General features: G+C 41.6%; 1 protein-coding gene and 1 long non-coding RNA gene across 7 annotated transcripts in view; one reads left to right on the top strand and one right to left on the bottom strand.

Moving 5' to 3' along the window:
• Positions 1-27,134, top strand: part of EWSR1 (EWS RNA binding protein 1) — a 27,823-nt gene extending 689 nt beyond the window's left edge. The window contains exons 2-18 of one of the 6 annotated variants that reach the window (XM_067700341.1): positions 3,762-3,798; positions 3,936-3,987; positions 5,235-5,358; positions 5,785-5,802; positions 10,306-10,492; positions 12,742-12,909; positions 14,993-15,204; positions 16,124-16,304; positions 19,061-19,095; positions 19,626-19,658; positions 19,937-20,055; positions 23,669-23,798; positions 24,572-24,694; positions 25,058-25,220; positions 25,592-25,689; positions 26,314-26,566; positions 26,730-27,134. In XM_067700341.1, coding sequence (XP_067556442.1) covers positions 3,762-3,798; positions 3,936-3,987; positions 5,235-5,358; positions 5,785-5,802; positions 10,306-10,492; positions 12,742-12,909; positions 14,993-15,204; positions 16,124-16,304; positions 19,061-19,095; positions 19,626-19,658; positions 19,937-20,055; positions 23,669-23,798; positions 24,572-24,694; positions 25,058-25,220; positions 25,592-25,689; positions 26,314-26,566; positions 26,730-26,769 — 1,973 coding nt within the window. In that variant the 3' untranslated portion in view covers positions 26,770-27,134. Of the gene's footprint in view, positions 1-3,761; positions 3,799-3,935; positions 3,988-5,234; positions 5,359-5,784; positions 5,803-10,305; positions 10,493-12,741; positions 12,910-14,992; positions 15,205-16,123; positions 16,305-19,057; positions 19,096-19,625; positions 19,659-19,936; positions 20,056-23,668; positions 23,799-24,571; positions 24,695-25,057; positions 25,221-25,591; positions 25,690-26,313; positions 26,567-26,729 lie in introns of those variants that run through there. The other 5 variants (XM_067700340.1, XM_067700342.1, XM_067700343.1 and 2 more) reach the window with 5 other exon arrangements.
• Positions 17,330-21,742, bottom strand: LOC137203689 (uncharacterized). Its single transcript, XR_010933241.1, has 2 exons — positions 21,211-21,742; positions 17,330-20,133 (listed from the first exon to the last, which is right to left on the bottom strand). It is a non-coding gene; the product is annotated as an uncharacterized lncRNA (long non-coding RNA).

Below are 27,134 nucleotides of genomic sequence, written 5' to 3'. Positions count from 1 at the left end.
AACAAAAAAGGTTTCGCGGATTTGTGAGCCGAGGGGCGCCGACCTATGAGCGGGAGCCCCGTCATTCTTAAAGCCGGGTCGGCTGGGGCATCCGGGGCCGCAGAGCTGCGTCTAAGGCGGGATCCAGCTCCCAAGCCGAACTTCTGCCCGAACTGGGGTTTAGACGGAGTGCCCCCCCGCTCCTTTACAGCCCCCCAATCGGCTGCCTCTTCGGGATTCGGTTTTTACCGTTATTAATTCTCCTTACCGCCCCAAAAGGCAATTCCCAGAGCCATTTTTCAGCAAACGCCGAGGGAGATTTTTTGTATAAGGCCAACCCGGATCGTGTGGCCAGAAATCCCCACCGAAAGAAATTTCTGGCCTCTTTGACTTAGGGGAAACAAAAGGCCCCAGTCGGCGTTTGAATTATACTTAAGTAATCGTTTCGCACGTTTATTCGCTTAGATTAAGCCGAGAGGCTTGTTTATTTCGTGGACTGATAGAAGAGAGCGGAAGGAGGCGCGGACTGGACTTTGAAAGCCCGGGGTGGGAGCTGGAATATGATGTCTGGGGTGGTCCTTGACGCCCGGAGTGTGTAAGAGAGTAGCCTAAACGTGACCTGCGGTTTGCAGCCTGTTCCTGCACTAACTTGTGGTTATTGGTTGAGTGGGGCATTTTTGCCTCCGGGGGTGTTCTTAGGCAGCCTGACTCCAGGCCTTAAGAAGCAGTTGGAGAAGATGGAAGATGGGAAAAGCTCTGGGTCCTTCAGAGTTTTAATTTGAAAAGGGTCCAGAATCCAGCAACGGAATGACAGTTTAAGAACTCTCTGCAACTATGTAGTCAGTAAACAAGCAGGTAGATGCTGGCTGTTAGTGCCAGGGTACAGAGTGCCCCTAGAAGAAAGAACTCTGAAATAACCACAGTCTTACACACATCTTGGTGGGAAATGGTTTCCTCAAAGCCCTTTCCACCTTCCTCTTCCCTGCAGTGTTAGGATTTTGTAAGGAGGAGTGCTACTCTCCCTTCCCTGTTAACGTTTGGGGAGTAAATATGAGTGTTCAAATTTGTGTGTGGCTGGACTTGCCCCTTTTTCGTTCTACTTTGCTCAAGCTCTTTTTACTGGTAACCACCACATACGATATTAGAATTACAATTATGGATTATGAAGACACACAGTAGTAGGCCTGGCTGGGGGCCCTTTGCTGGGGGGGGGGTCACTAACTTATCTGGACTTTGGTTTCCTTTCAGTCCAAATGAAGGGGTTAGGCTAGACCTTTTAAGAGCTTTTTCAGCCTTTAGCTTCTGACCTTACAGCAAAGTATTTTGGCTCCCACAAAGTTGTCCCATAGTGACTTGAACTCATGATGTTAGTCTGAAGCTCTAAATCTCTGCAGTTTCTTGATCGTGACTGCCTTAAAGTATCTAAAAGCCACCACCTTCGGTAATGTTAGTTGTTTTTCCTCCTCATGTGTAGCATATATAGAAAAGTACCTAGAGTATGTGTCCACTTTATCGAAGAATTACAACGCGAACTCCCAAGTGACCACCATTCAGAGCAAGAAATAGAACATTGTCAGCACTCTGGAGGTCCCCCACCCCCACCCCAGTCACAGCCCCTTCTCTCCTCAACCTGTCCTGTATTTTTAGTGTAGTCTTCAGCTGCAGATTTGGTAGTTAAAAAAACAAAACAAAACAATAACTGCTAAAAAATCTGACAAATGTGTAACTGTAGATTTTTGAGGCCATATAATGTTTGTATGCTGTAGGTAGATAACGTAAGTTCTCATGAAGCACATTTGCCACTTCCTGTAGCCCACCAATATGGGGCTAAATCAGCTGGTTTCCCATGGATCTGAGATCATTCCTTGTTCATGTCAGCTTCGCCACTTTGATGTTTTACATAACTGTTCTTGTGTAGCAGTCCTCTTGCAGACATTGAGCTTACATGTCAGCTATTTAGAATCATTTCTCATACAGAAGCCTCTGCAGAAGGTAGTTTGAAGTATTTGATTTTTGATGCTTCATTGGTATGTTTATTCTGTAACTACAACATGGAAGAAGTGATTTGCATTTAGTTTTTTATATGTCACATACAGAGCTAAGATTGTCTTGAACAAATCAATTTGTTCATTATACATAGCCTTTGGCCGTTGATTTGATAATGTTGATGATTCAGGGTTCTGAGTTAAGGGTGTACAGAGGAAGGAAAGTGGTCAAGTGAAGTGTAGAGAGATGAAAAATGAGCTAAGTTAAAGAGATGGATTCAGCAAAATGCTCTGGGGGCAAGCCAGGTGAACTGTGAAGCAGGCTTTGAATGGAGTGGGGTTAGAAACCCCTCCACAAAGAGCTGTCAACTGTTGCTTTCAGGTGAGGGACTATTTTCTGATTGGAGAAGAAAGGACCCTTTGGTCTGCCTTAATGACAGTGTTGCCTTATAGAATAAGATACATAGTTCTTGTGGAGAGCAAAGAATTGGACAGAAAAAAAAAAGAATTGGGCAGGATTTTTTAAAAATAATTACTTTAACTTCTTTAAAAATATATGTTTGATTCAGTAGTGCCATGAAAACCTCTTAACCATTTTGTTCTCTGTTTTCACTACTTGCAGACGCCTCAGTGGACCAGAGGGGTTTTTTTGTTTTCATTTTTAGTCCTTTTTTGTGCGTGTTGTAAATTTCTTATGAAAAGGAAAGTTGTAGGAAGCTTTACTTAGAGAGGAGAGGGGAAGATAAGTTGTTTTGTTTTTTTTAAGTTGAAATCACTTGAGTTTAAAAAGATGATGTTACCTAAAACCAAGTTATTCCCCCAAAGATTAAATGCTTTCTCCTCTGCCAGTTATCATGATTCTGCCTTGACTGCTTCACTTGTACTTACAATGTGTCTAGTTTTTTAATTATTCTACAGATGTAGCCCTCATATAGACTGCAAACCCTTTAAAACACTGGATTGAGATGATTGTCCTCTTGTTTTCTGCCATTTCATTTCACAGTCCTCCTAGGGAATTATGGTTGGTCTAACTTGCTAAAGTGAGGGAGTGATTTTTTTTTTTAACTAGTTTTTGAGGAGATGTAGCTACTGGTATAACCATTCTGGTGTTAAACATTGTTATATTGTTGCATGCCTCCTTTTTATATGAAGGTAAAACTTCCGATCCTCTTGAGTTTATCTTGTTCTCCTGTTAGTTTTAGGATGATGATCATATATTTGAAATGACAGCCTACGGTTAAGGGAAGTTTGTAGTCATGGGAACATGCAAAGTATCTTTGCCAAATCAGATGATCTTGACCTCATTAGCTGGCACTTTGTTAAAATTTTCTGTTTAACTGGCTCAGATTTTTTTAGTTTGGTGTTGAAAGATAAGAGGTACTCATTTGGACCTGTGTTGTCCTGTAGGTCCTCTCAATACCGTGTTTTTTTTTAATATATTTATTTTATTTATTTATTTTTGGCTGTGTTGGGTCTTCATTGCTGTGTGTGGGCTTTCTCTAGTTATGGTGAGCGGGGGCTTCTCTTGTTGTGGAGCACAGGCTCTAGGCACACGGGCCTCAGTAATTGTGGCGCACGGGCTTAGTTGCTCCACGGCATGTGGGATCTTCCCAGACCAGGGCTCGAACCCGTGTCCCCTGCATTGGCAGGCGGATTCTTAACCACTGTGCCACCAGGGAAGTCCCTCAATACAGTTTTTAAAATTCATCTTCCTGCCACCTGAATTCCTTCCCCCCTTTTTTCCTTTCTCCTTGTAAACGTTGGCTTCACACTATTTTCTCTCCTTGTTTTCTCTAGATTACAGTACCTACAGCCAAGCTGCAGCCCAGCAGGGGTAAGTCGAACTTTTACAGCAGTACCTTGGGTGTGATTCGTTGTTTTTTAGAGTACAGAGCCTCCTTTAATTGTAGAGGATTTAGTAATGGAATCTGGATTTCTATATTCAGTTCTTGCATTTAATTTCTCTTACAGCTACAGTGCTTACACCGCCCAGCCCACTCAAGGATATGCACAGACCACCCAGGTAATCTTTAAGATAATTATTTGTGGCTGCATCCCCAAGTTAAATATTTCCATCAGCCATTGAAACAATAGCTAGCACAAATCTTTTTCAGAAATTAGGTAGTAGAAGAGTATAATGTGCTTGTAATCATAAAATACACAGGTGTTTAAACTTTCACAGTGGGAGTGCCATTGTAATGAAACCATCCTCAAACTGGGAGTTGCTAGCTCTCCTTTCCTCCCTAGTATGGTTTCTCAAGTTCGGTGTTTTGCTCCATGCTTGTTCCTTCTACATATTTTGTGTTTAAATTTATTTAACTTAATCATACAGCAGTTCTGCAGAGGAAGGTGATATTATGACATTTTGCAGATGAAAAATTGCAGTGCATAGATATTACACCATTCGCCACTGGTCACACATTAAGTGATGGGTTAACTCTTATGGGTGCCTAACTATAGGGCTTTTGAGCTCTTTCTAGTACGTGAGTCTATTCTAAAGTCTAGGCTAACAGATACTAGAAATTAGCCACCTAGTGTTCTCAATATCATCTCAAGTTCTGAAATGGTCTGTGGCATAAAATGGATACAGTAGCTCTGCCATGGAAACATTATAGGACAGGCAGAATGTGATGTCTCTGGCTGATCTTACATAACTGGTCATTCACATCTAGAATGTGATCTTGCTAATACCTGAAAAAACAGTTCATTCCTTGCCAGGTTTTAAGTATTACTGATGTCCAGGTTCAGAAGACAGCAGTCTTGCTGTCTTAAGAAGACATGCAGCGTTCTTGTTCATTTTCTTTGAAGTGGTATGATAATTTTAAAAATTTTGTCTCAAGCTGAAAATATAGTTTTCAAGATTGTCTGACAGATTTTAGTCCCATTTTCATTTTCGTTGTTCATTTTATCTTCCTAGCATTTGTTTCCGTTTGCTAAAACTGCTACACTAAGTGCTGGCAATTATACACCTGTTCCCTCATTGTTAATCATTTGAGGGCATCTTGTTAATCTCCTGTATCGTTAAACTGTGGTTTTGCCTGATTATCTCAGGAACTTTTTTGTAGTTTATGAAAATATGAGTGGATTAGATAAGGAGAAACAAGCATTCATGATACTGCGATCACTTGTCTGGTTTTTTTTTTAACCTTTTTATTAGAAAGCATATTTTTGACTTTGGTTTTCCAATTTAGGAACTTAGAAGTCAGTCCATTTTATTGCTAAAATGCAAGATTCATATATGAAGTTCTTAAATCCATTTTCTTTGAGCAGGCATATGGGCAACAAAGTTACGGAACCTATGGACAGCCCACTGATGTCAGCTATACCCAGGCTCAGACCACTGCAACCTATGGGCAGACCGCCTATGCAACTTCTTATGGACAGCCTCCCACTGGTAAGACTCTAGAGAGACTTTGGGGTTACATTAGCTAGGGTGTTTGCTAAGAAGCTTGTTACTTGTGCTCTTGGGTGTATATTCTGGTTGATACCTTGGTGTTTGGGAATCCTTTATTCTTAGGAGGAGCTGGGGGTTTTTGTTTTGTTTTTTTCCTTTTCATTATATTCTCCTTGAGGGATCTCTAATAGAATGTGGGTGGGATAAATTCCAAGGGAAAAAAGAACTTTTCATGCTAGCTATTTTATACAGTGTATTGAGTAATCTCACGACAAAATAGAGAGTATATAAGAGATTGTGCTAATGCTAATACTGGGAAAGAATGAGCCTTCTTAAACTGAGCTGCTTAAAAATCAAACTGATTTTCACATCTGTTTGCTTCATCTGATAGTGTGCCCTCTACTTTTTGTTTTGTGCTTTCCACAGTAGAAGGGACCAGTACAGGTTTGACTATCCTGCTCATTCTTGCATGGGAATTGCTTTCCATCTTGTCTAACCCTGTAATGTTAACCCTTTAGGTGTTTTCATTTGTTTAACCCTCAAACTTTCTAACATCACACACAATAAGGTGCTAATGGAAAACTGCTTCAGGTGCCATTCGCAGATTCATGTCCCTTTTCTTTATGTGATTTTGGGAAAGGTTTCGCTTTTTTATTTTACATTATTTTGTGTCAAGCCTTAATAATAGTTGTTCACCTTCTCAAAGGTATTTCAGGTGACTACTCCCCAGCTGATTTCCCCCTATTCCCTGAAGGATAGATTGCATGATTAGATTTATTCAGAGGAACAGATTGCCACCTTGCATGTATTATGTTTGTCTGTTGGTTGGCTTCCGGTCCAGACACATTTTATTGTCTGTTTAAATGTTAATGAATTATTTTAATCCATAGTATGTCTTAAATATATATGTAACAGCATTCCAGGGAGCAAAAAAAAAAATTATTTTAAGAATTAGAATAAATTGTATCCTAATACTGGGGTTGAAATGGAGCCTGTGAAAATTTTACAATAACTTTTTTATGTTTGGTGCTGTGTGACATTTCAGGATCCCTACCTTTAAGATGTAAAAACTTTGATTTTTCAAACTATCTTTAATCCCAAGTTATATATGGTCTATCAGAGTCATTAGTAGGGAGAAACCCACCTGTAATTTATCTCACTTCGTGACAATGTCCTGGATTTGATGGGAAGTATTTCCTAATCTATCTCATTAATGCATATCATTGAATAGGATGGGAAATGTTTAAACTTTCTGTGGGTGTTGGCAACTGTAGGAAGAGCTGGAACTGAGACTCTGCAGTTTGTATTTTTAGCACAGAATTTTGAAATTGTGAGATGAACTTTACATTTTCAAGCTATTATGTTTTTAATGAGATGTAATTGACATATAACATTAGTTTCAGGTGTACAACATGATTCAGTATTTGTGTATGTTGTGAAATCACCACAGTAAGTCTAGTTAACATGAATTACCACACATCCTTTTGATGAGAACTTTTAGGATCATCTGTCTTAGCAACTTTCAAATATACAATACAGTATTGCTAACTGTAGTCATCATGCTGCACATTACATCCCCATGACTAATTTATTATAGCTAGATGTTTTGTATCTTTTTGACCTTAACTAATTTTAAAAGTAAGTATCATCTGAAGTAATACAGCTTAGATCTAGCCTTTGGAGCCTTTGGATCATTTTATAAGAACATGATAAAGTCATTTATAGGAAATACAGTAGTCTTCTAGATTCTGTGGAGCCATGTTTTCACTTTGTAGTTTATGGAAGACCCTTCATATCTCCCCAAATTCTTCCATCAGCTCTTGGAGTGTAGGAACTAAAATTAAACATAGTGAGCAGATTGAGGCTGAACCAAACCAAGCAGGACCCTGACAGTAGTAAGTAGGTTCAGGAACACTTAATGCTTTTTTCCTTACCTCTTACTGTCTTTACACATAAAAGTCATTGGATAGGGCTTCCCTGGTGGTGCAGTGGTTAAGAATCTGCCTGCCAATGCAGAGGACATGGGTTCGAGCCCTGGTCCGGGAACATCCCTCATGCCGTGGAGCAATGAAGCCCATGCGCTGCAACTACTGAGCCTGCGCTCTAGAGCCCATGAGCCACAACTACTGAGCCCACGCGCTGCATCTAAAGCCCGTGCGCTCTAGAGCCCGTGCTCTGCAACAAGAGAAGCCACCACAATGAGAAGTCCGCACACCACAACAAAGAGCAGCCCCTGCTCCCTGCAACTAGAGAAAGCCCGCACACAGCAACGAAGACCCAACACGGCCAAAACTAATAAATAAATTTATTTTTAAAAGAGTCATTGGATAATTATTGAAAGAAATATATAAAAAGACACTTATAGAATATTTTAAAATTAAGATTCATGAGAGGGAGCTATATAAATCTCAACTCTTAATTGGAATAGAAATCTTAGACTTTAGTTTTTACCGTTGAAGTTGAACAAAAATTCTGGTTGGTTTGTGTGATGTTTCTTACTACCCTTTTCCTTAAATTTATCAACACATAGTAGATATGTTGTCTTTTTGCTATTGGTCTTTTTTATTGTCATTAAATCATTTTGCTCTGTTAATTTTTGCTCATTTTGATTGGCTGCTTGTGCGGGTACTACAATTAAAAGATTATTAATTTTTGAAAAAGATGATTAATTAACCAGTGTCTGTGTAATCTTTAGCACTGCAAGGCTCTGTTGCTGGATACTTCTATGACACGAGTTACTGCCCTTGTCACTTTTTTTTGTTGTTGTTTTTTAATTGTTCTTCTTATAAATCTTTTTTTTTTAACTGTATTTATTTATTTTTGGCTGCATTGGGTCTTTGTTGCTGCCTGCGGGCTTTCTCTAGTTGCCGCAGGCGGGGGCTACTCTTCGTTCCGGTGCGTGGGCTTCTCATTGCGGTGGCTTCTTTTGTTGCGGAGCACGGGCTTCAGTAGTTGTGGCTCGCGGGCTCTAGAGCACAGGCTCAATAGTTGTGGTGCACGGCTTCGTTGCTCTGCAGCATGGTCTGCAGCCCTGGTCCAGGATCTTCCTGGACCAGGGCTCGAACCCGTGTCCCCTGCATTGGCAGGCGGATTCTTAAGCACTGTGCCACCAGGGAAGTCCTCTTCTTGTAAATCTTATAGATGGCCTGTCATGTAGGGGAAAAAAAATCTGTGTAGGAGTAATAGGGTAGGTGGAATTAGATTCCAGTTAAATAAATGAGTGCTTTATGTGGTTGACATTAGGATTCTGCAAAGAACTTTTAAGTTAAATAAACAGTTCAGATGAATAATATGCCAACTTGAAAAACTTCCAGTGCTTGGGGCTCCCTGTTTGAGAAGGAAATATGTGTATAATTAATTTCAGAATTTCCCTAAAATGTTTGGGATGGAGAAGAAAGTAGTATACTCTGTGCTACAAAAGATGACACTTTAGATTGTACAAAGAGAAGTTGGTATTTGTTTTTGGCTATTTGTTGGTATTTGGCTAAGTTGGTATTTGTATTTATTTTTGTGTGTATAGTGAGGACACTTTATTCTAACTGAAGTTTAAGTACTAAAACATTTTTACTTTAGTGAGATTTGGGTTTTTCTTTGATGGACATAAATGCTGACAGCTAGACCCAACTTTTTATTGCATGGCTTACTTGTGCTCGTTGACCGTGAGGGAGGAGTAGGAGGGAGGGAAGCCAAGCACCAGGAAAGGTTATAATACTTCTTGTAGAAAAGGGACGCAAGTTAGGAGCTGCAGGTCCAGGGGTGGGAGTTGTCACATTCCAAGCCCAAGTTCCAGATGAAAGGGCATGGATCCCAGAAATTCCCTGGCAGTCCAGTGGTTAGGACTCCAGGGACTGGGTTCAGTCCCTGGTCAGGGAACTAAGATCTTGCAAGCCGAGCAGTATGGCAAAAAAAGAAAAAGGCATGGATCCTGCCTGGTTTGGCAGAGGCAGGAACTAGGGAAAGAGCCTAGCTTGGTCTCTGCACACCTGTGACAGCAGGTCTGTAACATTTGGTTAGGGAAATAGCAAGGGGGCTGCAGAGTCCATCTCCAGTATTGCTGAGCAGGAAAAAGACTCATTTGCTTGCGGTGGGTAAATAAGAAATGGGGTGGGTAATTTGATGACCGGCTTAGAATCTCAAATGGTTTTATTATGTGAAAAACATTTACCTTTTCATTGTTTATTTTGGGAATGTTAACTTTAATTTAAAATAATTTATCAGAAAAGTTAAATAGGGAAAGCCTTTGTTGGTCATGTACATAAGCAAATATAATTTGTAATATGTCTTTATTACTAATGTGCCATTTCAAATCTTAGTGCCGGTAACAAGCATTTTCTTAGTTGTTTGTTACCGGAAACAAAATTAGCAGTTCTTAGAGTGTTTAATCAATTGTTAACATCTCACTGAAAATTAAACACATGTTCTCTGCAATTTCCAGTTTCCTTAAACATGAACTGCCCATGATGCTTGGGGTTGAAAGCAGATAGTTCCAAATGATAGGTTTTAATGCTAAAACTTGTACCTGGATCATTATTCTATAGCTACTTAAAGATGTTGTGTCATTTGCCTTTTACCTCCCTTTCTGTGACATTTTATTCCTGTTGGATTATAGAATTAGTGAAAGCAGAATTGTCCCCTATTGAATGCTTTCGAGGTGGGGGCAAGGGGAGCCCTTTTTTCTATACCAGCACTTTCTGTGGCCTACTCTCTCTCCTTTCTTTTAGGTGTGGTTTAGAGCAAAAGAGACAGTGCTTTGCTGAAAACTGAGTATTTTCAGAGAACTTAGGCTTTAAATATTGGTTTGTTGCTATTTTTACTGAAGGGGAAATATTTAAAGGAGCTAAATATCATGATGGTTGAAAGTAGGTGGTTTACAGATTGTCCTGTTAATGAGTGTCTAGGCAGGTCTCTGAGGAGCCAGAAATCTAACGTAGCTCTCCTTTATTCCAGGATATTCTACTCCAACTGCCCCCCAGGCATACAGTCAGCCTGTCCAGGGGTACGGCACTGGTGCTTATGATACCACCACTGCTACAGTCACTACCACCCAGGCCTCCTATGCAGCTCAGTCTGCATATGGCACTCAGCCTGCTTATCCAGCCTATGGGCAGCAGCCAGCAGCCACCGCGCCTGCAAGGTAAGGCCCCCTCACCTACTCCTAACACAGCATCCTCAGGCTTTCAGAAAAGAGAGCAAGCCTCACTTAGAGAATGTATGACTTGGTTCCTTTGTAATGCTTACTCACATACTTAGGTGTTAATTAATTGTTCTTCACCCGCTACAGTCACACCACAAACAGTACTCTTCATTTAGTAGAGAAATGGTGCCATCCAGGGGCCAAAATGAGGAATGTCACTGAGTGGGTTGTCTAGTTTCAGAAGAGTGGACTTTTCGGTAGGAGGAAGCTGGTTATTTACTTTGCTAAACCCAGAAGAAAATTGAGTGTGGTTTCCTCACAACAGAACAACTGATAGAATTGTACTTTGATGCTTTTACCTTTGGTTTTATTGACCCTGTAAATGGGTAACACCTTTCTCTTTGGGAAGAACACTAGTTCACAGTTGGGATGGGGGTAGAATCATGTGGTTCAAGAAATAGTCACACGATCCAGTTGTCAGTAAAGGGTATATCCATATCCAGAAGTCAAACGTCGGTGACATGATTTTCTCTGTATTATGTATTGGGTTGGTAATCTAACTATCCCAGGCAAGTATAAATTCTTAACTGGGTGTCCTGCTATAGGGTGAATATTTGAGCAGAGTTCATACTCCGTGACTGATTAGCAAGTAAACAGTATTAATTATTACTTAACAGAAGATTTCAGGTCTTTGCTTTAGGCAATGCACTTAGGTGGCTTCTGCATACAGTCTTGAAGGAACATTGAATTCTGGTTTGAAAGAAGACTTTTTAGGGAGTAAACAAGAGATCAACTTGTAACCTAGACTTTTTGTCTGCTGTAGAGGTAAGAAATTAGCTCTGGCAAACACTCATGAGATTACTTCTAAAATGCACAGTGAGTAATCAGAGCTACTTGGTAATTTACCTCTTCTAGACAGCCTGTGCAGTGGTTAGTGTTAAGCTGATTCCTGTAGGGTCCCAATTCAGTTGACCTAGAGTGTTCTCAGATGTTTGAAGTCCCATTTGATGCTCCATTGCAACAGTATATCCAAGCCATAGCTGGGGGGCGGGGGTATATACTAATTGGTCTTTGAATAAATCATCCTTTTTGATTCCTTTTAATTTTTCGATCGTTAACACTTTATAACAGCTGTCTTGTGATCAGTGATAGCTACTCCCTTTTCCCCTAGAAAGAGGGGGCTTGTGACCCGTTTCAGCTCTTTGGAGAAACCAGTGCTTCCACATCCTCCCTGGTCTGCCTGCTGATTCTTGGGCTTTGCTTAAAATAGCATGTGCTCACTTTGCTACAACCCTGTTATAAACTGTTAACGTAAAGGGATAATAGAAACCTTTTTTTTTTCCTTGGGATTAAGATTGGTTTTCGTCATTTAACAAGGATATTTTCCAGTTCACCTGAGCGTGAGAGGAGTGTGTGTGTTTGTCTGTCTCCATCCCTATGTGTGTCCCTGCCCTACTCTGGTATTTCCATTATGGAGACTGAGGCAGGGTTAGATTAATTTATGGCAGTTCAAGTTAGGAAATGTTTTTTTCAGGTCTGTTCTTAATAGATGAGAAACATAAAAAGAGACATAAACCCACAGATTGTCCAAACTTATAAATGCCATGGACTTTTGTAAATGTTACTCTGACCCAGAATTTGCATTATTGTTAAAGTTTCTTGTTTGTCTTTAATGGTCCTTTTTGAGAAAAGGCATTTTCTTACCGAACAAACCACGTCCCCTCCCACATCTCTTAAATGGGCAGCACAAAGTATTGTAACTGCCTTTTTTTTTTTTTTTTTTTTTTTGCGGTACGCAGGCCTCTCACTGTTGTGGCCTCTCCCATTGCGGAGCACAGGCTCCGGACACGCAGGCTCAGTGGCCATGGCTCATGGGCCCAGCCGCTCCGCGGCATGTGGGATCTTCCCGGACCGGGGCACGAACCCGTGTACCCTGCATCGGCAGGCGGACTCTCAACCACTGCGCCACCAGGGAAGCCCGTAACTGCCTTTTGTAGCTGCTGATATGGAATGAATGGAGCATGTTGATGTCTCTTCTGTGGATGAGATTAAGTCTCCCCCATCTTTAGTGTTGTCTTCCAGCAGAAACAGTTGGACCGACATTGGGTTTTGATGTAGTTCGCTTTGCAATTGTATATATTTCCAAGCTCAATACTAACATTGCTTATTGCTCATAGATTGTAGAGTTCGTACCCAAGAATTTTGTGGTTGAGAAAAAAGAAGTCTCACTTTTTTATTTCTCCTTTTAGACCGCAGGATGGTAACAAACCCGCTGAGACTAGTCAACCTCAATCTAGCACAGGGGGTTACAACCAGCCCAGCCTAGGATATGGACAGAGTAACTACAGTTATCCCCAGGTACCTGGGAGCTACCCCATGCAGCCAGTCACAGCACCACCATCCTATCCTCCTACCAGGTCAGTCTTCTCATTCTTGTTCTTGCGTCCAGTGAGCTAGTAGAATAACAAAACAGATTTTTTTCAGGCTGACCAGCTTGCTTCTGCTTCCTCAGGTGGGCTATGTTATCTGACTCTCTCAGTGATAAGCCTGACCACATATTGTACATTAAAACCTCAGTCCTAAGTTCTGATAGCAGTGCCTGACAGTCAAAAACTCTTCTCTCTAAATACGTTTTTATCACTCTAGGTTTTTTCTTTGAATTTTTTTCTTTTAGTTTATTCAGTTGAGAAACAATGAAAGCAGGTAAACAGAACCACAGAAGCCACATTCGCCGATGCATTTGAGCTGGGTAAAGTGCAGGGCATTATTTTTTCGAAAAAAAGAAAGTTCACCTTAATCATTTTATATTTGAAGGTCCATTTATGCAGCAGGCTTTTTTTTTTTAATAAATTTATTTAGTTATTTATTTTTGGCCGCATTGGGTCGTCTCTTTGTGCGGGCTTTCTCTGGTTGCAGCAAATGAGGGCAACTCTTAGCTGCGGTGCGCGGACTTCTCATTGAGGTGGCTTCTATTGCTGCTGAGCACGGGCTCAAGGCATGCAGGCTTCGGTAGTTGTGGCTCGTGGGCTCTAGAGCGCAGGCTCAGTAGTTGTGGAGCACGGACTTAGTTGCTCCACGGCATGTGGGATCTTCCCAGACCAGGGATCAAACCTGTGCCCCCTGCATTGGCAGGCGGACCCCTAACCACTGGGCCACCAGGGAAGTCCATGCACCAGCCTTTTAATGGTTAGGCCAAGGCCCTTCCTTTTGACTAAGAGTTTACTTGTTCTGTATTTTGTCTTACATTAACCACACCAGAAGCTACAATGTCCAGTTTTGGTTTCTTTAAAGTAGAGGAAGAACTGCAAGTTCTCACATTTAATTTGATGCAAGTTTTCAAATGAATTGTCTGAATTGTGTCCTAAAGTGTTAACTTAGTTTTGGTAGAATTAACAGTTCCCCTTTTTGTACTCATTTCATTGGTTTATACATTAAAGTACAGCAGACATGAGCAGGTTTATGAGCCAATACAGCTGACTGGTAAGTGTCTCTGTTCAGCTTGGAGCAGCAGTGGGCAGGGCTCTAGCAGTTCTTCCACAGGGCCCACCCACAGCTGTCATGCTGAGAGCACTTAATCTGGCTAGTGGAATAGGTGCACTTGGTGTGAAGAGAGGCCTTTGAATCCTTACAGCTGTGGTGAGGGAGGTGGTGATACTTAAAATTGTTGTTCTTAGAATTAAAATTGTAAAATGTGTTGTCTTTTTGGTTTTGCATTATGGTTCATCCAGAGTTTAATACCAGTTCTTTCAAGCTTTATTTCTGTGTAAGAATGTATCTTTGTTTAGTTTCCCTGCCCTGTAGTTGACATGTGTGAAGATGAATATCAATGTAATAGTCATCTTTCATACAATGCCTTGATAGTGACATTTCCTTGTCCATCTTTTCTTTATTAATGCCTGGATTTCGTAGATGATCAGGCATGTCTGAAAGTTTGAAACTGTATACATACCAAAGCAGTTTGAAACTTAGACTTATCCTCAAGAGAAAAGTGGCCAAACACACACCAAGTGGCCTTTTAGCTTCAGAAAAATTGTCATCACTCAAGGGAATTATTGGAGGCAGCCTTAGGACTGAATACCGCACTTAACTGCCTCATTTTTCTCAGTGCCTTTTTTGCTGGGGCAACCTTCCCTGGCAGCACATCTGCATATTCTCCCCTTAATACAGGAAGCACCTAAACTCCCCAATTTGCCTTGAATTTGGTTGAGAATAACTATTGTTTTCATGAGGCTGGGGGTAAAGGAGAGGCTCTAGGGTTATACATTTTATAAATGGGTTGTTTTTAATAATATCCCCTCCCTTCCATTCAGTTTTATTCTGAATACAAAAATATTTGCTTATTTAAAATTCATTGTATGTTAATATGTAGAAAGTAACTGCATTTTTAAGGATTTCTATGTCATGTACTATTTATGTCTCATGTTTAGGGGACTAGAAAAAATAACAAGTCTCTCCTTCCTAACAAGCTCTTTGTTGTGTTTTTTTTTTTTTTACTTTCAGCTATTCTTCTACACAGCCGACTAGTTATGATCAGAGCAGTTACTCCCAGCAGAACACCTATGGGCAGCCGAGCAGCTATGGACAACAGAGTAGCTATGGTCAACAAAGCAGCTATGGGCAGCAGCCGCCCACTAGTTACCCCCCCCAAACTGGATCCTACAGCCAGGCTCCAAGTCAATATAGCCAACAGAGCAGCAGCTACGGGCAGCAGAGTGAGTTGCTAAGAGAGAAAACCAAATAAGAATGGTTATGTTTGGAGTTTCTGAAATGGGGAAATGCTCTTTACTATTGTGTACTTTTGAACTCCAGGATGCATCTTGAAGGTATCATATCCTGGCTAATATCCTGGCTTTTCTCCAATTTAATTGTTATTAGTATGCCTTACAAGAAAAGAGAGTTTGTAACTGACCAGAGAAAATGTTGTAGACTGCCAGCCCTGCTCTCTTTGGGGAGGTTATATGCAGTGAGTGAAGCCAGCATTTCTTATGGCCTGCCCACCCCAGCTTATTAAGAGAGAGTGAGCAGGTAGCTATTGAAGACTACTGCAATTTTGATAGTTAACAAAATGCTATGTTTTGTTTTTATTTACATTCATAAAACAAACCAAAAAAAGTTTCACAGAATGCTTACAGTTTTATGTGGAAAAGCAACCAAAAACTCAAGAAACTGTCTTCACAGTTTAATCTCTTACCTGGATTGTTGTTGTCTTTTAACTAAATTCCATCCTGAGTATGTCTCATTATGACAATGAGATGAGTAGTGCTACTTGATGGAGACTACCCCTTAGCAACCCCCAAGAAACCTGGCTCCATTTTTGTTTCTTGAGTGTGGTTTAAAGAAGCAACTTTTTAAAGACATCTTAGGATACAGAACCCTGTAAACTGTTGACCAGAGTCCTTTTTTTGTTTGGGAGTGGTTTATTCTAGATGAACTATATGAGGTTACTTCAGCCTTAATGAGCCAGTTGTTCTTGTTGAACTTTAAAAAGATCAGGGGTGCTTAATCAGGTGTAAAGAAGATGGTACCTTGGTTTGTGCCTTGCAATTGAGAATTCTATGATTCCAGGAGAAAGTACAACAGGCAGTGGTGTAAATGCTGGTCCACGGCTTACAGATGTGACTCTTTCCTCAGGTTCATTCCGACAGGACCACCCCAGTAGCATGGGTGTTTATGGGCAGGAGTCTGGAGGATTTTCCGGACCAGGAGAGAACCGGAGCATGAGTGGCCCTGATAACCGGGGCAGGGGAAGAGGGGGATTTGATCGTGGAGGCATGAGCAGAGGTGGGCGGGGAGGAGGACGCGGTGGAATGGGGTAAGAGCAAACCTTTTCTCCTTTTACCTAATTTTGTTTCATCCATAGGATTTTCAATGGAAAGAAGGGACTGAAAGACATAAGAAATTTATTTCTGCATTTCCATGGATAATCTGATGAGCCCAAGCCATCTTCCAAAACATGGAAATGTCATCTCTGTGGCATATCTAGAGGCAGTTTGCTTTTTTCAGTGCCAATCTACTTGGTTGGGATGGGGAGAACAAAGAATGGTTTTGAAATTAGAGCTTTCAGTTCCCTTCATGGTTTCCAGAGGTCCAAAGCCTCTGTGGGTAATAGACTTGGGATGGAACACACACAACTCTTAAAACAACCCTAGGTATTTAACTAATTGCTTCTGAATGGTTGTCTTGAAATACCTGGTATATATACTGCAAAAAAGGAATGCAGCTGTCTTCCACAATGTTTGTCCCCAACTTCTGTTTGTACTCGGAACTGTTGAACATAACGGTGAAGATCTTGGTTCCATAACCCTTGAACTATGGCCTGAGGTGCACCTGGTACACAAGAAGTCCAATAGCTTTTTGAAGAGTAATGTATATAATTATGGGATCACTCTTCCCATTGGAGATTTTGAGAAGTCTAAATCGGTTTGACCATTTTAATTGGTGGCACAATCTGGTTTAGAAAACTTTGTTTAGATCAGTAACATAACCCTGCTACCTGTGCCTACCCTTCCCCTCCCTTCTCCCATACCCTCTCCCCTTTCTGGTGTCTATACTTTGATGAAGGTGAGGTATAATGTTGGTTAACATAATCCAGAAGGCTTAGTTCTGTGTGTGTTCTGTCCCTATATAAATAGTAAAAAAGTTATGCAGAATGTTAATGTAGGTATAAATTGGATTTGGTGCCACTGTAGGTTCAAGGAAAAACTGAACAGAATTTCTTTAGAAATGTACTTCAAGATTAAAAAGTTGGTCTTTATTTTTTACATTAGCAATCTGTTTACTATTGAATAATACTGGTTTAAAATACTGTTTTGCATATTCTGCATAACTTAAAACGTCTTCAGTGAAATCTTTATTGGAAGAAAGTCATTTTACAAGAGCAAAAACTTACGAATAATTTGGTATAAAGTAAAATTAATATTCTGATTTGAAGAATGTCATTCCATTATAAAGGTTTCACCTTCTTTATGGATGTTTTAAATAGATGTAGACACTTGAAATCACTATCATCACGTTTCCAATCACCTAGAATCCTAGTATTTTTTGATTGCAAAACCAATTTCAAGTTTATTCATTTTAATTCTCCAGAAGTAATAATTCTACTAATTTTGCTAGACTTTGCTAGTAGAGGGGTTCCCTCTTTCTGGGTGAGAAGTCTCTCCTGAAGCCATAGAAAACATCATGGCTTTCCTCATAGGTTTTTCAACAGACTGTGAAGCAGTCGGTTGGATCCTTTGGGGACAGGACAAGGGCTTTCCCCTCTCCCCTCTTTTTTATTGTGGTGTGGTGATGGTTTTCAGTGTCTTCTGCAGGTAAGGCACTCAATGTTGTTAACATGCCCTTTTCATTGCCTCAGTATTTTGATATTTTCATTGGCTGTTAAACGTGGAAACTTTTTAACATGCTTTGTCGCATTTATATGCTACAGGTTACAAAGTGAGAGCCTTGTATACACTTCAATACTTAAAAAGTACCCGTACTCAGTACTCAGCCGGCAGCATAATGAAAAGTGGGACTAGACACGGTGTCCATATGGAGAGGACAAATATACATAGAATATTTTTAACAAAATGTATTCATTGTATAAATGGAATCCTTCTGTAACTTTGGTAACTGCATACTTGTTGTTTGGTAATGAACCAGAGGAGGTATAATACTCTAGAATTGTGTAACATTAAAGTGTAAACTTTTGTGTTTAAAGAGAGAGAACATTTTATGGTGTGTACTTTTAAAAAGGAAACAAAGCTGCATGCAACAGCTTGAAATTGTATATTCAGGTATTAAAGGTGCAATACTGGTTAGAAAAAGCTCAGGGCCTCCTACTGAGGAGCTGCCTTTATTTAATTTTTTAAAAAAGAAACAGGCCCAATTCATATTTCTTCTCCCTTTAAAATACGTAAGGCGGTGATTTTATACTGCCATTGTCATTGTTTTCAACTGATATGTCTATAAAGTTGCACCCCCATTCCGTGGAGCCTTGGTATTTGTTGTAAATTCTCCTTTCACAGCTATTGTTAAACCCATTAGTGCCCTGAAATGTATGGCTTTATGCTGAAGATCGGCTGGATGCGTCCTCTGGTGTGTGTTGTAGGCCTTTACTTTGGTGTCTCCTGCTTTATTATACTGTGACTTGTTAGGAAGCCCAGGGCCTCACTTGGCTCTCCCCTGGGAGAGGTTGAGGGTGCACCTTTATGAACATGAAAAGATTCAGTTACCCCAGCTTGCTACTTCTCTCCACACCAAGCTCTCCCTGTTTTTCAGCTGACGACGGGGTGGGTGTTTGGGATGTATTTTTCCCCCAATTTGCCAAGTATTGCACTATTAATACCAGCCCCCCGAAATGAAAGGAACCAACCACAGTGGTGTGTACAATCAGACGAGCAAGGTTGTATATAAAGGAAATTTGAGCGAGCTGCCCTGAAGAAAGGCATAGTGACAAGATGAGAGAGATGCATTGTTTGGAGATGTGTTTAGCCAGTGCCCTTCTTCCCCACGAGCCCCCACAAGGCTCAGAGCGGTACTGGCTTTTAAAGGGAAAGGCCTTCATTTCTTCGTTTATCCCCCCAGCAGCGCTGGAGAGCGAGGTGGCTTCAATAAGCCTGGTGGTAAGTTTTTGAGTATTACCATGGATAGTGTTTAAAAAAAATACAGTCAGTATTTAGAAAACTATAATTTTATATTAGTTTCATAAGCGGTTTAAAAATGATCTGTACAAAAGAGACTAATGGGTACTGCCGGCATTGTCTTAGGGGTAATAAGGTTAACCTATGGTTACAAAACAAAGGGTAACTTGAAGTATTGAGCAACTGCTTCTGTAATATGGGGGAGAATACAGTTTTAAAGTTTGGTTTATTTGGAGGAAAAAATTTGACTTAAATTTAACACTAATTTGGCACATAAGCATTGAGAGTGTATTTGGTTAATGGTTTAAAAGCAAACCAAAGAAAAAGCAAACCCTAGCAAACCTTTCACAGATGTTAAAGGGGCACTGCTCCATTTTAGCAGTGCGGGTCATTTTGAATTTAATGAAGCCCCATCAAATGGTGGTGTAGTAGATAGCTATGTGTGTTTGTAAGGTTTGTAGCTTGCAAGACGTGCACTAACAGTATTTTATATGATCTTTCCTGGTTGGCAGGACCCATGGACGAAGGACCAGATCTTGATTTAGGTAACTCCAAATTCCTGATTTTTATATTGTGCTTTATAAATGAATAGCACAGAAGCAAGTGCGTGTTGGGGTTCAACAGCCTGGTAAATCAATGGGATTACTCTTGCTGTCAAGAGCAGTTTGGGGCTTCCTTTATCAAAAATAAACCAAGAGTTCCATGTCATTCTTATTAGTAAGGTTGGTAGTTCTCTTAGCACCAGTGGGCAGTAGTGACCATTGGTTAATAAGCCCTAATGGATACATGACAATAACTCCCTTTGTCTACTTTTCTCTGGAAGGCCCACCTGTAGATCCAGATGAAGACTGTGACAACAGTGCAATTTATGTGCAAGGATTAAGTGACAGTGTGACTCTAGATGATCTGGCAGACTTCTTTAAGCAGTGTGGAGTTGTCAAGGTAAGTAAAAGCGTGACCATGTGATCTGGCAGATCTTGCAACCACTTCCTTCTGGACTGTCCATATTGTGGTTTGCTCCTTAAAATACAAAAAGCAAAAAACAAAAATTTTTTATAGAAAAGAAATGCTAAACATGATTTAAGCATACTTGATAACTCAGGGTCATTTTTATAATTATCATGTTAATTGTAAGAATACTTAACACGAACATTACTTATTGTGAAATATAGAATATGACATAGTTTTAAAAATAACACTTACGTATCCATATCCCCAGCATAGGAAGTACGGCTTTATATGAGTACCTTTGAAGTACCTGGTATATGTCTTCCCAGTTTTACCCCTTCTCTCAACTCCCATCCTGAAATTTATCATTCCCTTTCTTTACTTTATAGATGTGTCCTCAGTAATATTTTGTTTTACGTAATTTTTGAAGAGTATTTATTAAACACTATTGTAAGGCAGTATACTGGGAACAAACAGATAAGAACCCTTGGAGTTTACGTATAGTGGGGAACATTGTAAAAAGGAATATAGTTGTACTATGTTCAGTGATCGTGATTGTTAGGGAGGAAAATAAATACAGCAAGATAGAACAGGGATAAAATGAGGAACAGAGCCACTAGGAGCAGGGAAATAATTTCAGAATAGTGGAGGGAATAGTGAGGCAGGAGCTTGCCTGGTAAGCTCAAAGAAGCTAGTGTGGCTAGAATGGTTTGGTCTGAGCTGGTGTAATGGTGGTGGGGTTATTAATTAGATGAGGAAAACTAAGAGAAACTGGGATTTTGAGAAGGTGGGGGGTCCCTAGGTCAAAATTCCACAAGTCTGGGCATCTGTATTTCATTCATAAATACATCACAAGTTATTCATAAATTCTCTTAACAGGCTGTTTCTAACTTTTTAGTTTATAAGCCATGCTCCAGTGAATGTCCTTGTACCTGTCTCCTGGTGTGCTAGTTTCTCTATTGTGTATATACTTGATTCTTGTTATTCATGGTAGTTAAAATCATTATGCTGAGCCACTGTCCCCGGGGGAAGTATGTACAAATACACACATCTCACATATATTATAATCATAAATTCTAAAAAAATTCATCCTGATAGATCTACTCACTTCATTTTACAAAGAAAAAAAGATTCAGAAATGTGACTTGCCCAAGTTGGTATTCATATTCATCCATCTAGTCCCAGAGCCAGAACTTCTTACAGAACACTGCCCCATCCTCCCAGTCTCTGTCCTCTGGTCTTCTAGAGAGAGTTAGAATGAGAGGGGGAGAGCATCATCTTGTTCCTTCTCAGCTGGGAACATGTGCATCTGGCAACATGTGTTTCACGCTCTGTGCACGTCTGCAAGTAACCACAAAAAGTGCCCCAAGTGTTGATTTTGGTAGGCAAAATACTGATGAGTAGGCAGATTTGCAAATTTGAATCCACGGATAATGAGACCCCATTATGTCCAGGTGTAGAACTGCTGGTTCTTAAGATGTGTACAGTGTTTAACCTCAAAATAACTGTCTGGCTGACCAGCTTAGACTCCCACTGGCACTCTGACTGCACACCTGCCACAGCCTCACCGGGAATTGCCTTTTTTTTAACTTGGGTTGTTTGTCCTTTGTTGCAAATACAGGTCTCCCAGTTTGTGGCTCACTTTTTTCTTTTTTTTGGCCGTGCCACACAGCTTGCGGGATACTAGTTCCCCGACCAGGGATTGAACCTGTGCCCTCAGCAGTGAAAGAGCAGAGTCCTAAGCACTGGACCGCCAGGGAATTCCCTGTGGCCCACTTATTCATTTTTTTTTTTGATGAGTAGAAGTTCTTAATTTTACTGTGGTTGAACTTAGAGGTCGTTACCTTACTGGTTTGTGTCTTTATTTTTTTCCATTTGCAAGAGCTTTTATTCCGCAACATCTTTTGAAAGAGCCATCTTCTCCCTGGTGGTGTATAATGCTTTCACATAGAAAGTACACCTCTACCTGAAGCTGTTTCTTGGCTGTTTTGTATACTTGGTTAATTTGCATGATCCTATGCTAGTAGCACTGCTAATTACTCTATGCTCGATATTGATACCTAGTAAGGCAAATTCTTCTGTTTTATTCTTTTTCTTCAGAAATGTTTACTCCTTGCTCTATACATTTTATATATATATACATTTTAGAACCAGTTTATGAAGTTCCTTAAAAAACCCCAATTGGAGGAATTCCCTGGCGGTCCAGTGGTTAGGACTCCACACTTCCACTGCCGGGGGCACTCGTTTGATCCCTAGTCAGGGAACTGAGATCCCATATGCTGTGCAGAGCGGCAAAAAACCCACAAAAACCTATTGGATGTTTACTGAACCTGTAAGAATTTTATTTATTTTGGCTGCATCGGGTCTTCGTTGCTGCATGTGAGGGCTCAGTAGTTGTGGCACACGGGGTTAGTTGCTCCATGGCATGTGGGATCTTCACAGAGCAGGGATCCCGAACCCGTGTCCCCTGCATTGGCAGGCGGATTCTTAACCACTGCGGGGAAGTCACTGAATCTATAAGAATTTGACCCATTAACATTGTATTTCTCCATTTATTAGGTCTTTGGTAAAGCCAATCTCCTTAAAAGTTTTGCAGATCTTTTTAGATTTAGATTTATTTTTTAGTTAATGGTATATTTTGAATGGCATTTTCTATCCAGCGATTTTGGTAAATCTTAAATCATATAAGGAGATTTCTCTCTACTTGTGAATATGTTTATTTGGGTATGTGGGGTTTATGCGTAGTTAAGAAAGCAGTGTTTACTATCAAAGTTTTGTAAAATTACAGATTTTAAACTGACATACCCCATCATTCATACCACTATTTCGCCACATTTCCTTTCAGTGTTTATGTGTATGTCCTTTATAAAAACATACGTATCAGCATATATATATATATATATTATATAACATATATATCGTAATTTATCTATAAATGCAGATAAGAGTTTGATCATATGCAAAATACACATAAAGCCATATTCTTGTGCAGTGTGGCTCTTGAAGTCAAGCCACTTGCATCTGGTGTTGAGCTGAAAAACTAGCCATCTGTTCTGTCTCGAAAAACTGGCTGTGTTGAACTTGAGATAACCAAGATCCTTTTAGAGCACTCACAGCCCTGTATGTTGTACTTAATGATAGTAATTTTTACTTTATGTGAGATGTGTCTTATATGATGGCATCAAAGCCTGCCTGAGTCCTAAGAGGTGGCTGCTCACTGGGTGCCTGTTAGTGTGACCTACAGGGTGTTGGGGCAGGTGCAGGGACACAGGAAGGAAAAGGTGGCTGGGGAGGAATGGGACCTGAAAAATTCATTTACACAATTTGGAACTTTGGTTTTATGATAAAACCTATTTTGGTTTTATGATAAAACACATCTAAGGGAAAGTCTTCTAAGTACAGATTTGTGGTAGCTATTTAGGAAATAAGTCACCCATAATTCCACCACTCAGATAAACTATAACATCCTTCTGAATGTGTGTCTGGAAAATTGACTGCTTTTTGACAGTAGAGAACTTGGATGGAAAAGAAAAAGAAGAATTTCACATGGATTTTCCCCTGAAAACTATATTCTGGTCACAGCTTCATTATGCTATTTTATGCCTAGATAAACAAGAGGACTGGACAACCCATGATCCATATCTATTTGGACAAGGAAACAGGAAAGCCCAAAGGCGATGCTACTGTATCCTATGAAGACCCGCCAACTGCCAAAACTGCTGTCGAGTGGTTTGATGGTAGGAACCCTAGGTCAACAAGGGTGTACTCCTAGCCTTAGCTCTGCCTCCTCTGGGGCACACAGAAGGTCTGGTAGCAAGTGTTGCCTGTGTCAACTTGTGGGTAAAGAAAGGGTCTTGCTCTGATGTATTAATTCTGGCTGTTAAATGTTGTTCTCTTAAAGTGGTTCTAGGGACCGGGGACAGATAGGTTCTCCCTCTGTGTGGCTATAGGACATGGCAGGAAGGAGGACCTCAAGAGCCAGAGGAGCAAGAAGACCCTCTGTCTGCTCCTGGAGGAGCACTGGATGGCTGCTGGGAAGTGCTTGTCACGTGCTCCCCTCAGCCACGTGAGGGCCCGGGCGCTGACCATGGGTTAAGAGATCCCTTACTTTCAGTCATTGTTGTTCAAAGCCTCATGCTAAAGTTGTAATTCTTCTCTAAGGATGTCAGAGGTGCAGAAAGTCCCACAGACACCTCAGCCGTATACATTTGCGTTTACATATATATGTGGCTTTGACATTGATCCTGGAATTTCACTTCGCACAAAAGTGTCAGAAAGTTCTGCCTCTCCTATTTTTTTGTTTTTCTGTTTGTTTCTTTTAAAGGCTTTTCTGGCCTTGCCTAAAAATCTTAGGGAACATCATGGGTGGGCACACTTGATGAAGCAGGAATGGTTGGTTTGATATAGGGGGCGGGGTTGGTGAAAGGAGTCATCTAACCTTGCCTGGTCCCTCAAGGGGACTAAGAGTTGGAAGGTTGGGAGTAATTGGTGTTCTGTTACCTTGTTTCAGGGAAAGATTTTCAAGGGAGCAAACTTAAAGTTTCTCTTGCTCGGAAGAAGCCTCCAATGAACAGCATGCGGGGAGGAATGCCCCCCCGTGAGGGTAGAGGGATGCCACCGCCGCTCCGAGGAGGTATTTACTGGATGCTGTCTCTGGGCTCTTTCTGTGTTGCTTTGGAAGTTTTTTAGTACACTTGTCTTTGAGGAACTTGGTTTCTAGAGTGAAGGCAAGCCCGTTAGCAATACTGAAAAGGTATCTAGATCGATGACTATTGGGAACCACACTGCCTGGGGTTTAGCCCTGGGCTGTTCTCTTCATCTGCCCTCCTTAAGTTGTTGTGGAGCTAACTGCAGTGACTAGCCCTTGGGCCTGTGGGAAAGTATGGGCCAGGTGATGGGGCAGCGAGAGCTGTGATCTCTATTTCTGTTTCCCTTCATGAGATGTATGCCTGTAGCAAATCTGGTGCTGCAAAGAGGTGGTTTATGCTTATTGCAGGTCCAGGAGGCCCGGGAGGTCCTGGAGGACCCATGGGTCGCATGGGAGGCCGTGGAGGAGACAGAGGAGGCTTCCCACCAAGAGGGCCCCGCGGTTCCCGAGGGAACCCATCTGGAGGAGGAAACGTCCAGCACCGAGCTGGAGACTGGCAGTGCCCCAATCCGTATGTACTTCTCGGGGCACACTGATAGCCTACTAGTGCAGTCTCCCTACATCTTGCCCCATTCCCATTCTGGGGAGGCCTGCTGGATTCTTTTCATCCGCAGGAGCGTAATGATGACCATGATGGCTCTGCTGGGGGCGGTGGTGGTACTCGGTCCTTTACTGGCTTGGAGCCTTAGGGAGACGGTCAGAGTCCACTGGACTCAGGCCCACATGGTTTGACTTTGCTGGATCAAACTCTGGTGCTATGTGTGTTGCTGCCTGAGGCTCAAAAGCCGTTTTCTGTGGACTCAGTGATTATGGTGGTTTCTGCTCAGGTGGTGCCTTTACTTGTTCACTTAAGTGATACTGTTGTGATGTAACTTTATGCAGGGGGTGTGGAAACCAGAACTTTGCGTGGAGAACAGAGTGCAACCAGTGTAAGGCCCCAAAGCCTGAAGGCTTCCTCCCACCACCTTTCCCACCCCCGGGTAGGTACCCTCAATTGGCACTAACCTCTTGTGTTGCCCAGACCAGGTTGGTAATTTCAGCAAGTTCAGCCCTGGACACTGGGGCTCTTTAAGTTACACGGTTGACCCTTGAACAGTGCGGGGGTTGGGGCGCTGGGCCTCTGTGCAGTCAAAAAAAGTCCACTTAGGGGCTCCCCTGGTGGTACAGTGGTTGAGAGTCCGCCTGGTGATGCAGGGGACACGGTTCGTGCCCCAGTCCGGGAAGATCCCACATGCCGCCGAGTAGCTGGGCCCGTGTAGCTGGGCCCGTGAGCCCTGGCCGCTGAGCCTGCGCGTCCGGAGCCTGTGCTCCGCAGTGGGAGAGGCGACAGCAGTGAGAGGCCTGTGTACAGCAAAAAAAAAAAAAATCCACTTTCAGCCCTCCCTCCACATCCTCAGATTCTACCAACCTCAGATTAGTACTGTAGTTTATATTAGTGGGAAAAAATCGATGTATAAGTGGACCCATGCACCTCAAACCTGTTGCTGTTGTTCAAGGGTCACCTGTAGTTCCATCAGTTCTAAACTGTGACCCCAGCAGATCCTGAGGGGACCTCTGCGTTCACCCATTCTCTCTGTCCTCTCCTGTACTTTCCCTTACCTTAGGCGGTGACCGTGGCAGAGGTGGCCCTGGTGGCATGCGGGGAGGAAGAGGTGGCCTCATGGATCGAGGTGGTCCTGGTGGAATGTTCAGAGGTGGCCGTGGTGGAGACAGAGGTGGCTTCCGTGGCACCCGGGGCATGGACCGTGGTGGCTTTGGTGGAGGAAGACGAGGTGGCCCTGGGGGACCCCCTGGACCTTTGATGGAACAGATGGGAGGAAGAAGAGGCGGGCGTGGAGGACCTGGAAAAATGGATAAGTATGTGGTGGTAGAAACAGCTGTGGAGCACAGGGCCCATTGGGCGGCAGGTCTCACCTGTTCTGTGGGAATGAGGCAAGCAGCTCAGCTCAGGGCTGTGGAAGGGCTTCCTTTCCTCTCCCCATTTTTAACACATTGCCCCTTTTTCCTTTTTGCCCTGCAGAGGTGAGCACCGTCAGGAACGCAGAGACCGGCCCTACTAGACGCAGAGACCCCGCAGAGCTGCATTGACTACCAGATTTATTTTTTAAACCAGAAAATGTTTTAAATTTATAATTCCATATTTATAATGTTGGCCACAACATTATGATTATTCCTGTCTGTACTTTAGTATTTTTCACCATTTGTGAAGAAACATTAAAACAAGTTAAATGGTAGTGTGCCGAGTTTTTTTTTCCTTCTTTTAAAGATGGTTGTTTAACTAAAAGACTAAACAATGGGAATCCCTTGTGAGCATGCTCAGTATCATTGTGGAGAACCAAGAGGGCCTCTCTAACTGTAACAAACAATGTTCATGGTTGTGATGTTTTTTTTTAAAAATAAAATTCCAAATGTTTATAAACCGTCA

The sequence above is a fragment of the Pseudorca crassidens genome, chromosome 12, assembly GCF_039906515.1.
Source record: "Pseudorca crassidens isolate mPseCra1 chromosome 12, mPseCra1.hap1, whole genome shotgun sequence".
In the NCBI taxonomy this organism is placed as follows: Eukaryota; Metazoa; Chordata; class Mammalia; order Artiodactyla; family Delphinidae; genus Pseudorca; species Pseudorca crassidens.
This window is presented reverse-complemented; position numbering and strand designations above follow the sequence as displayed.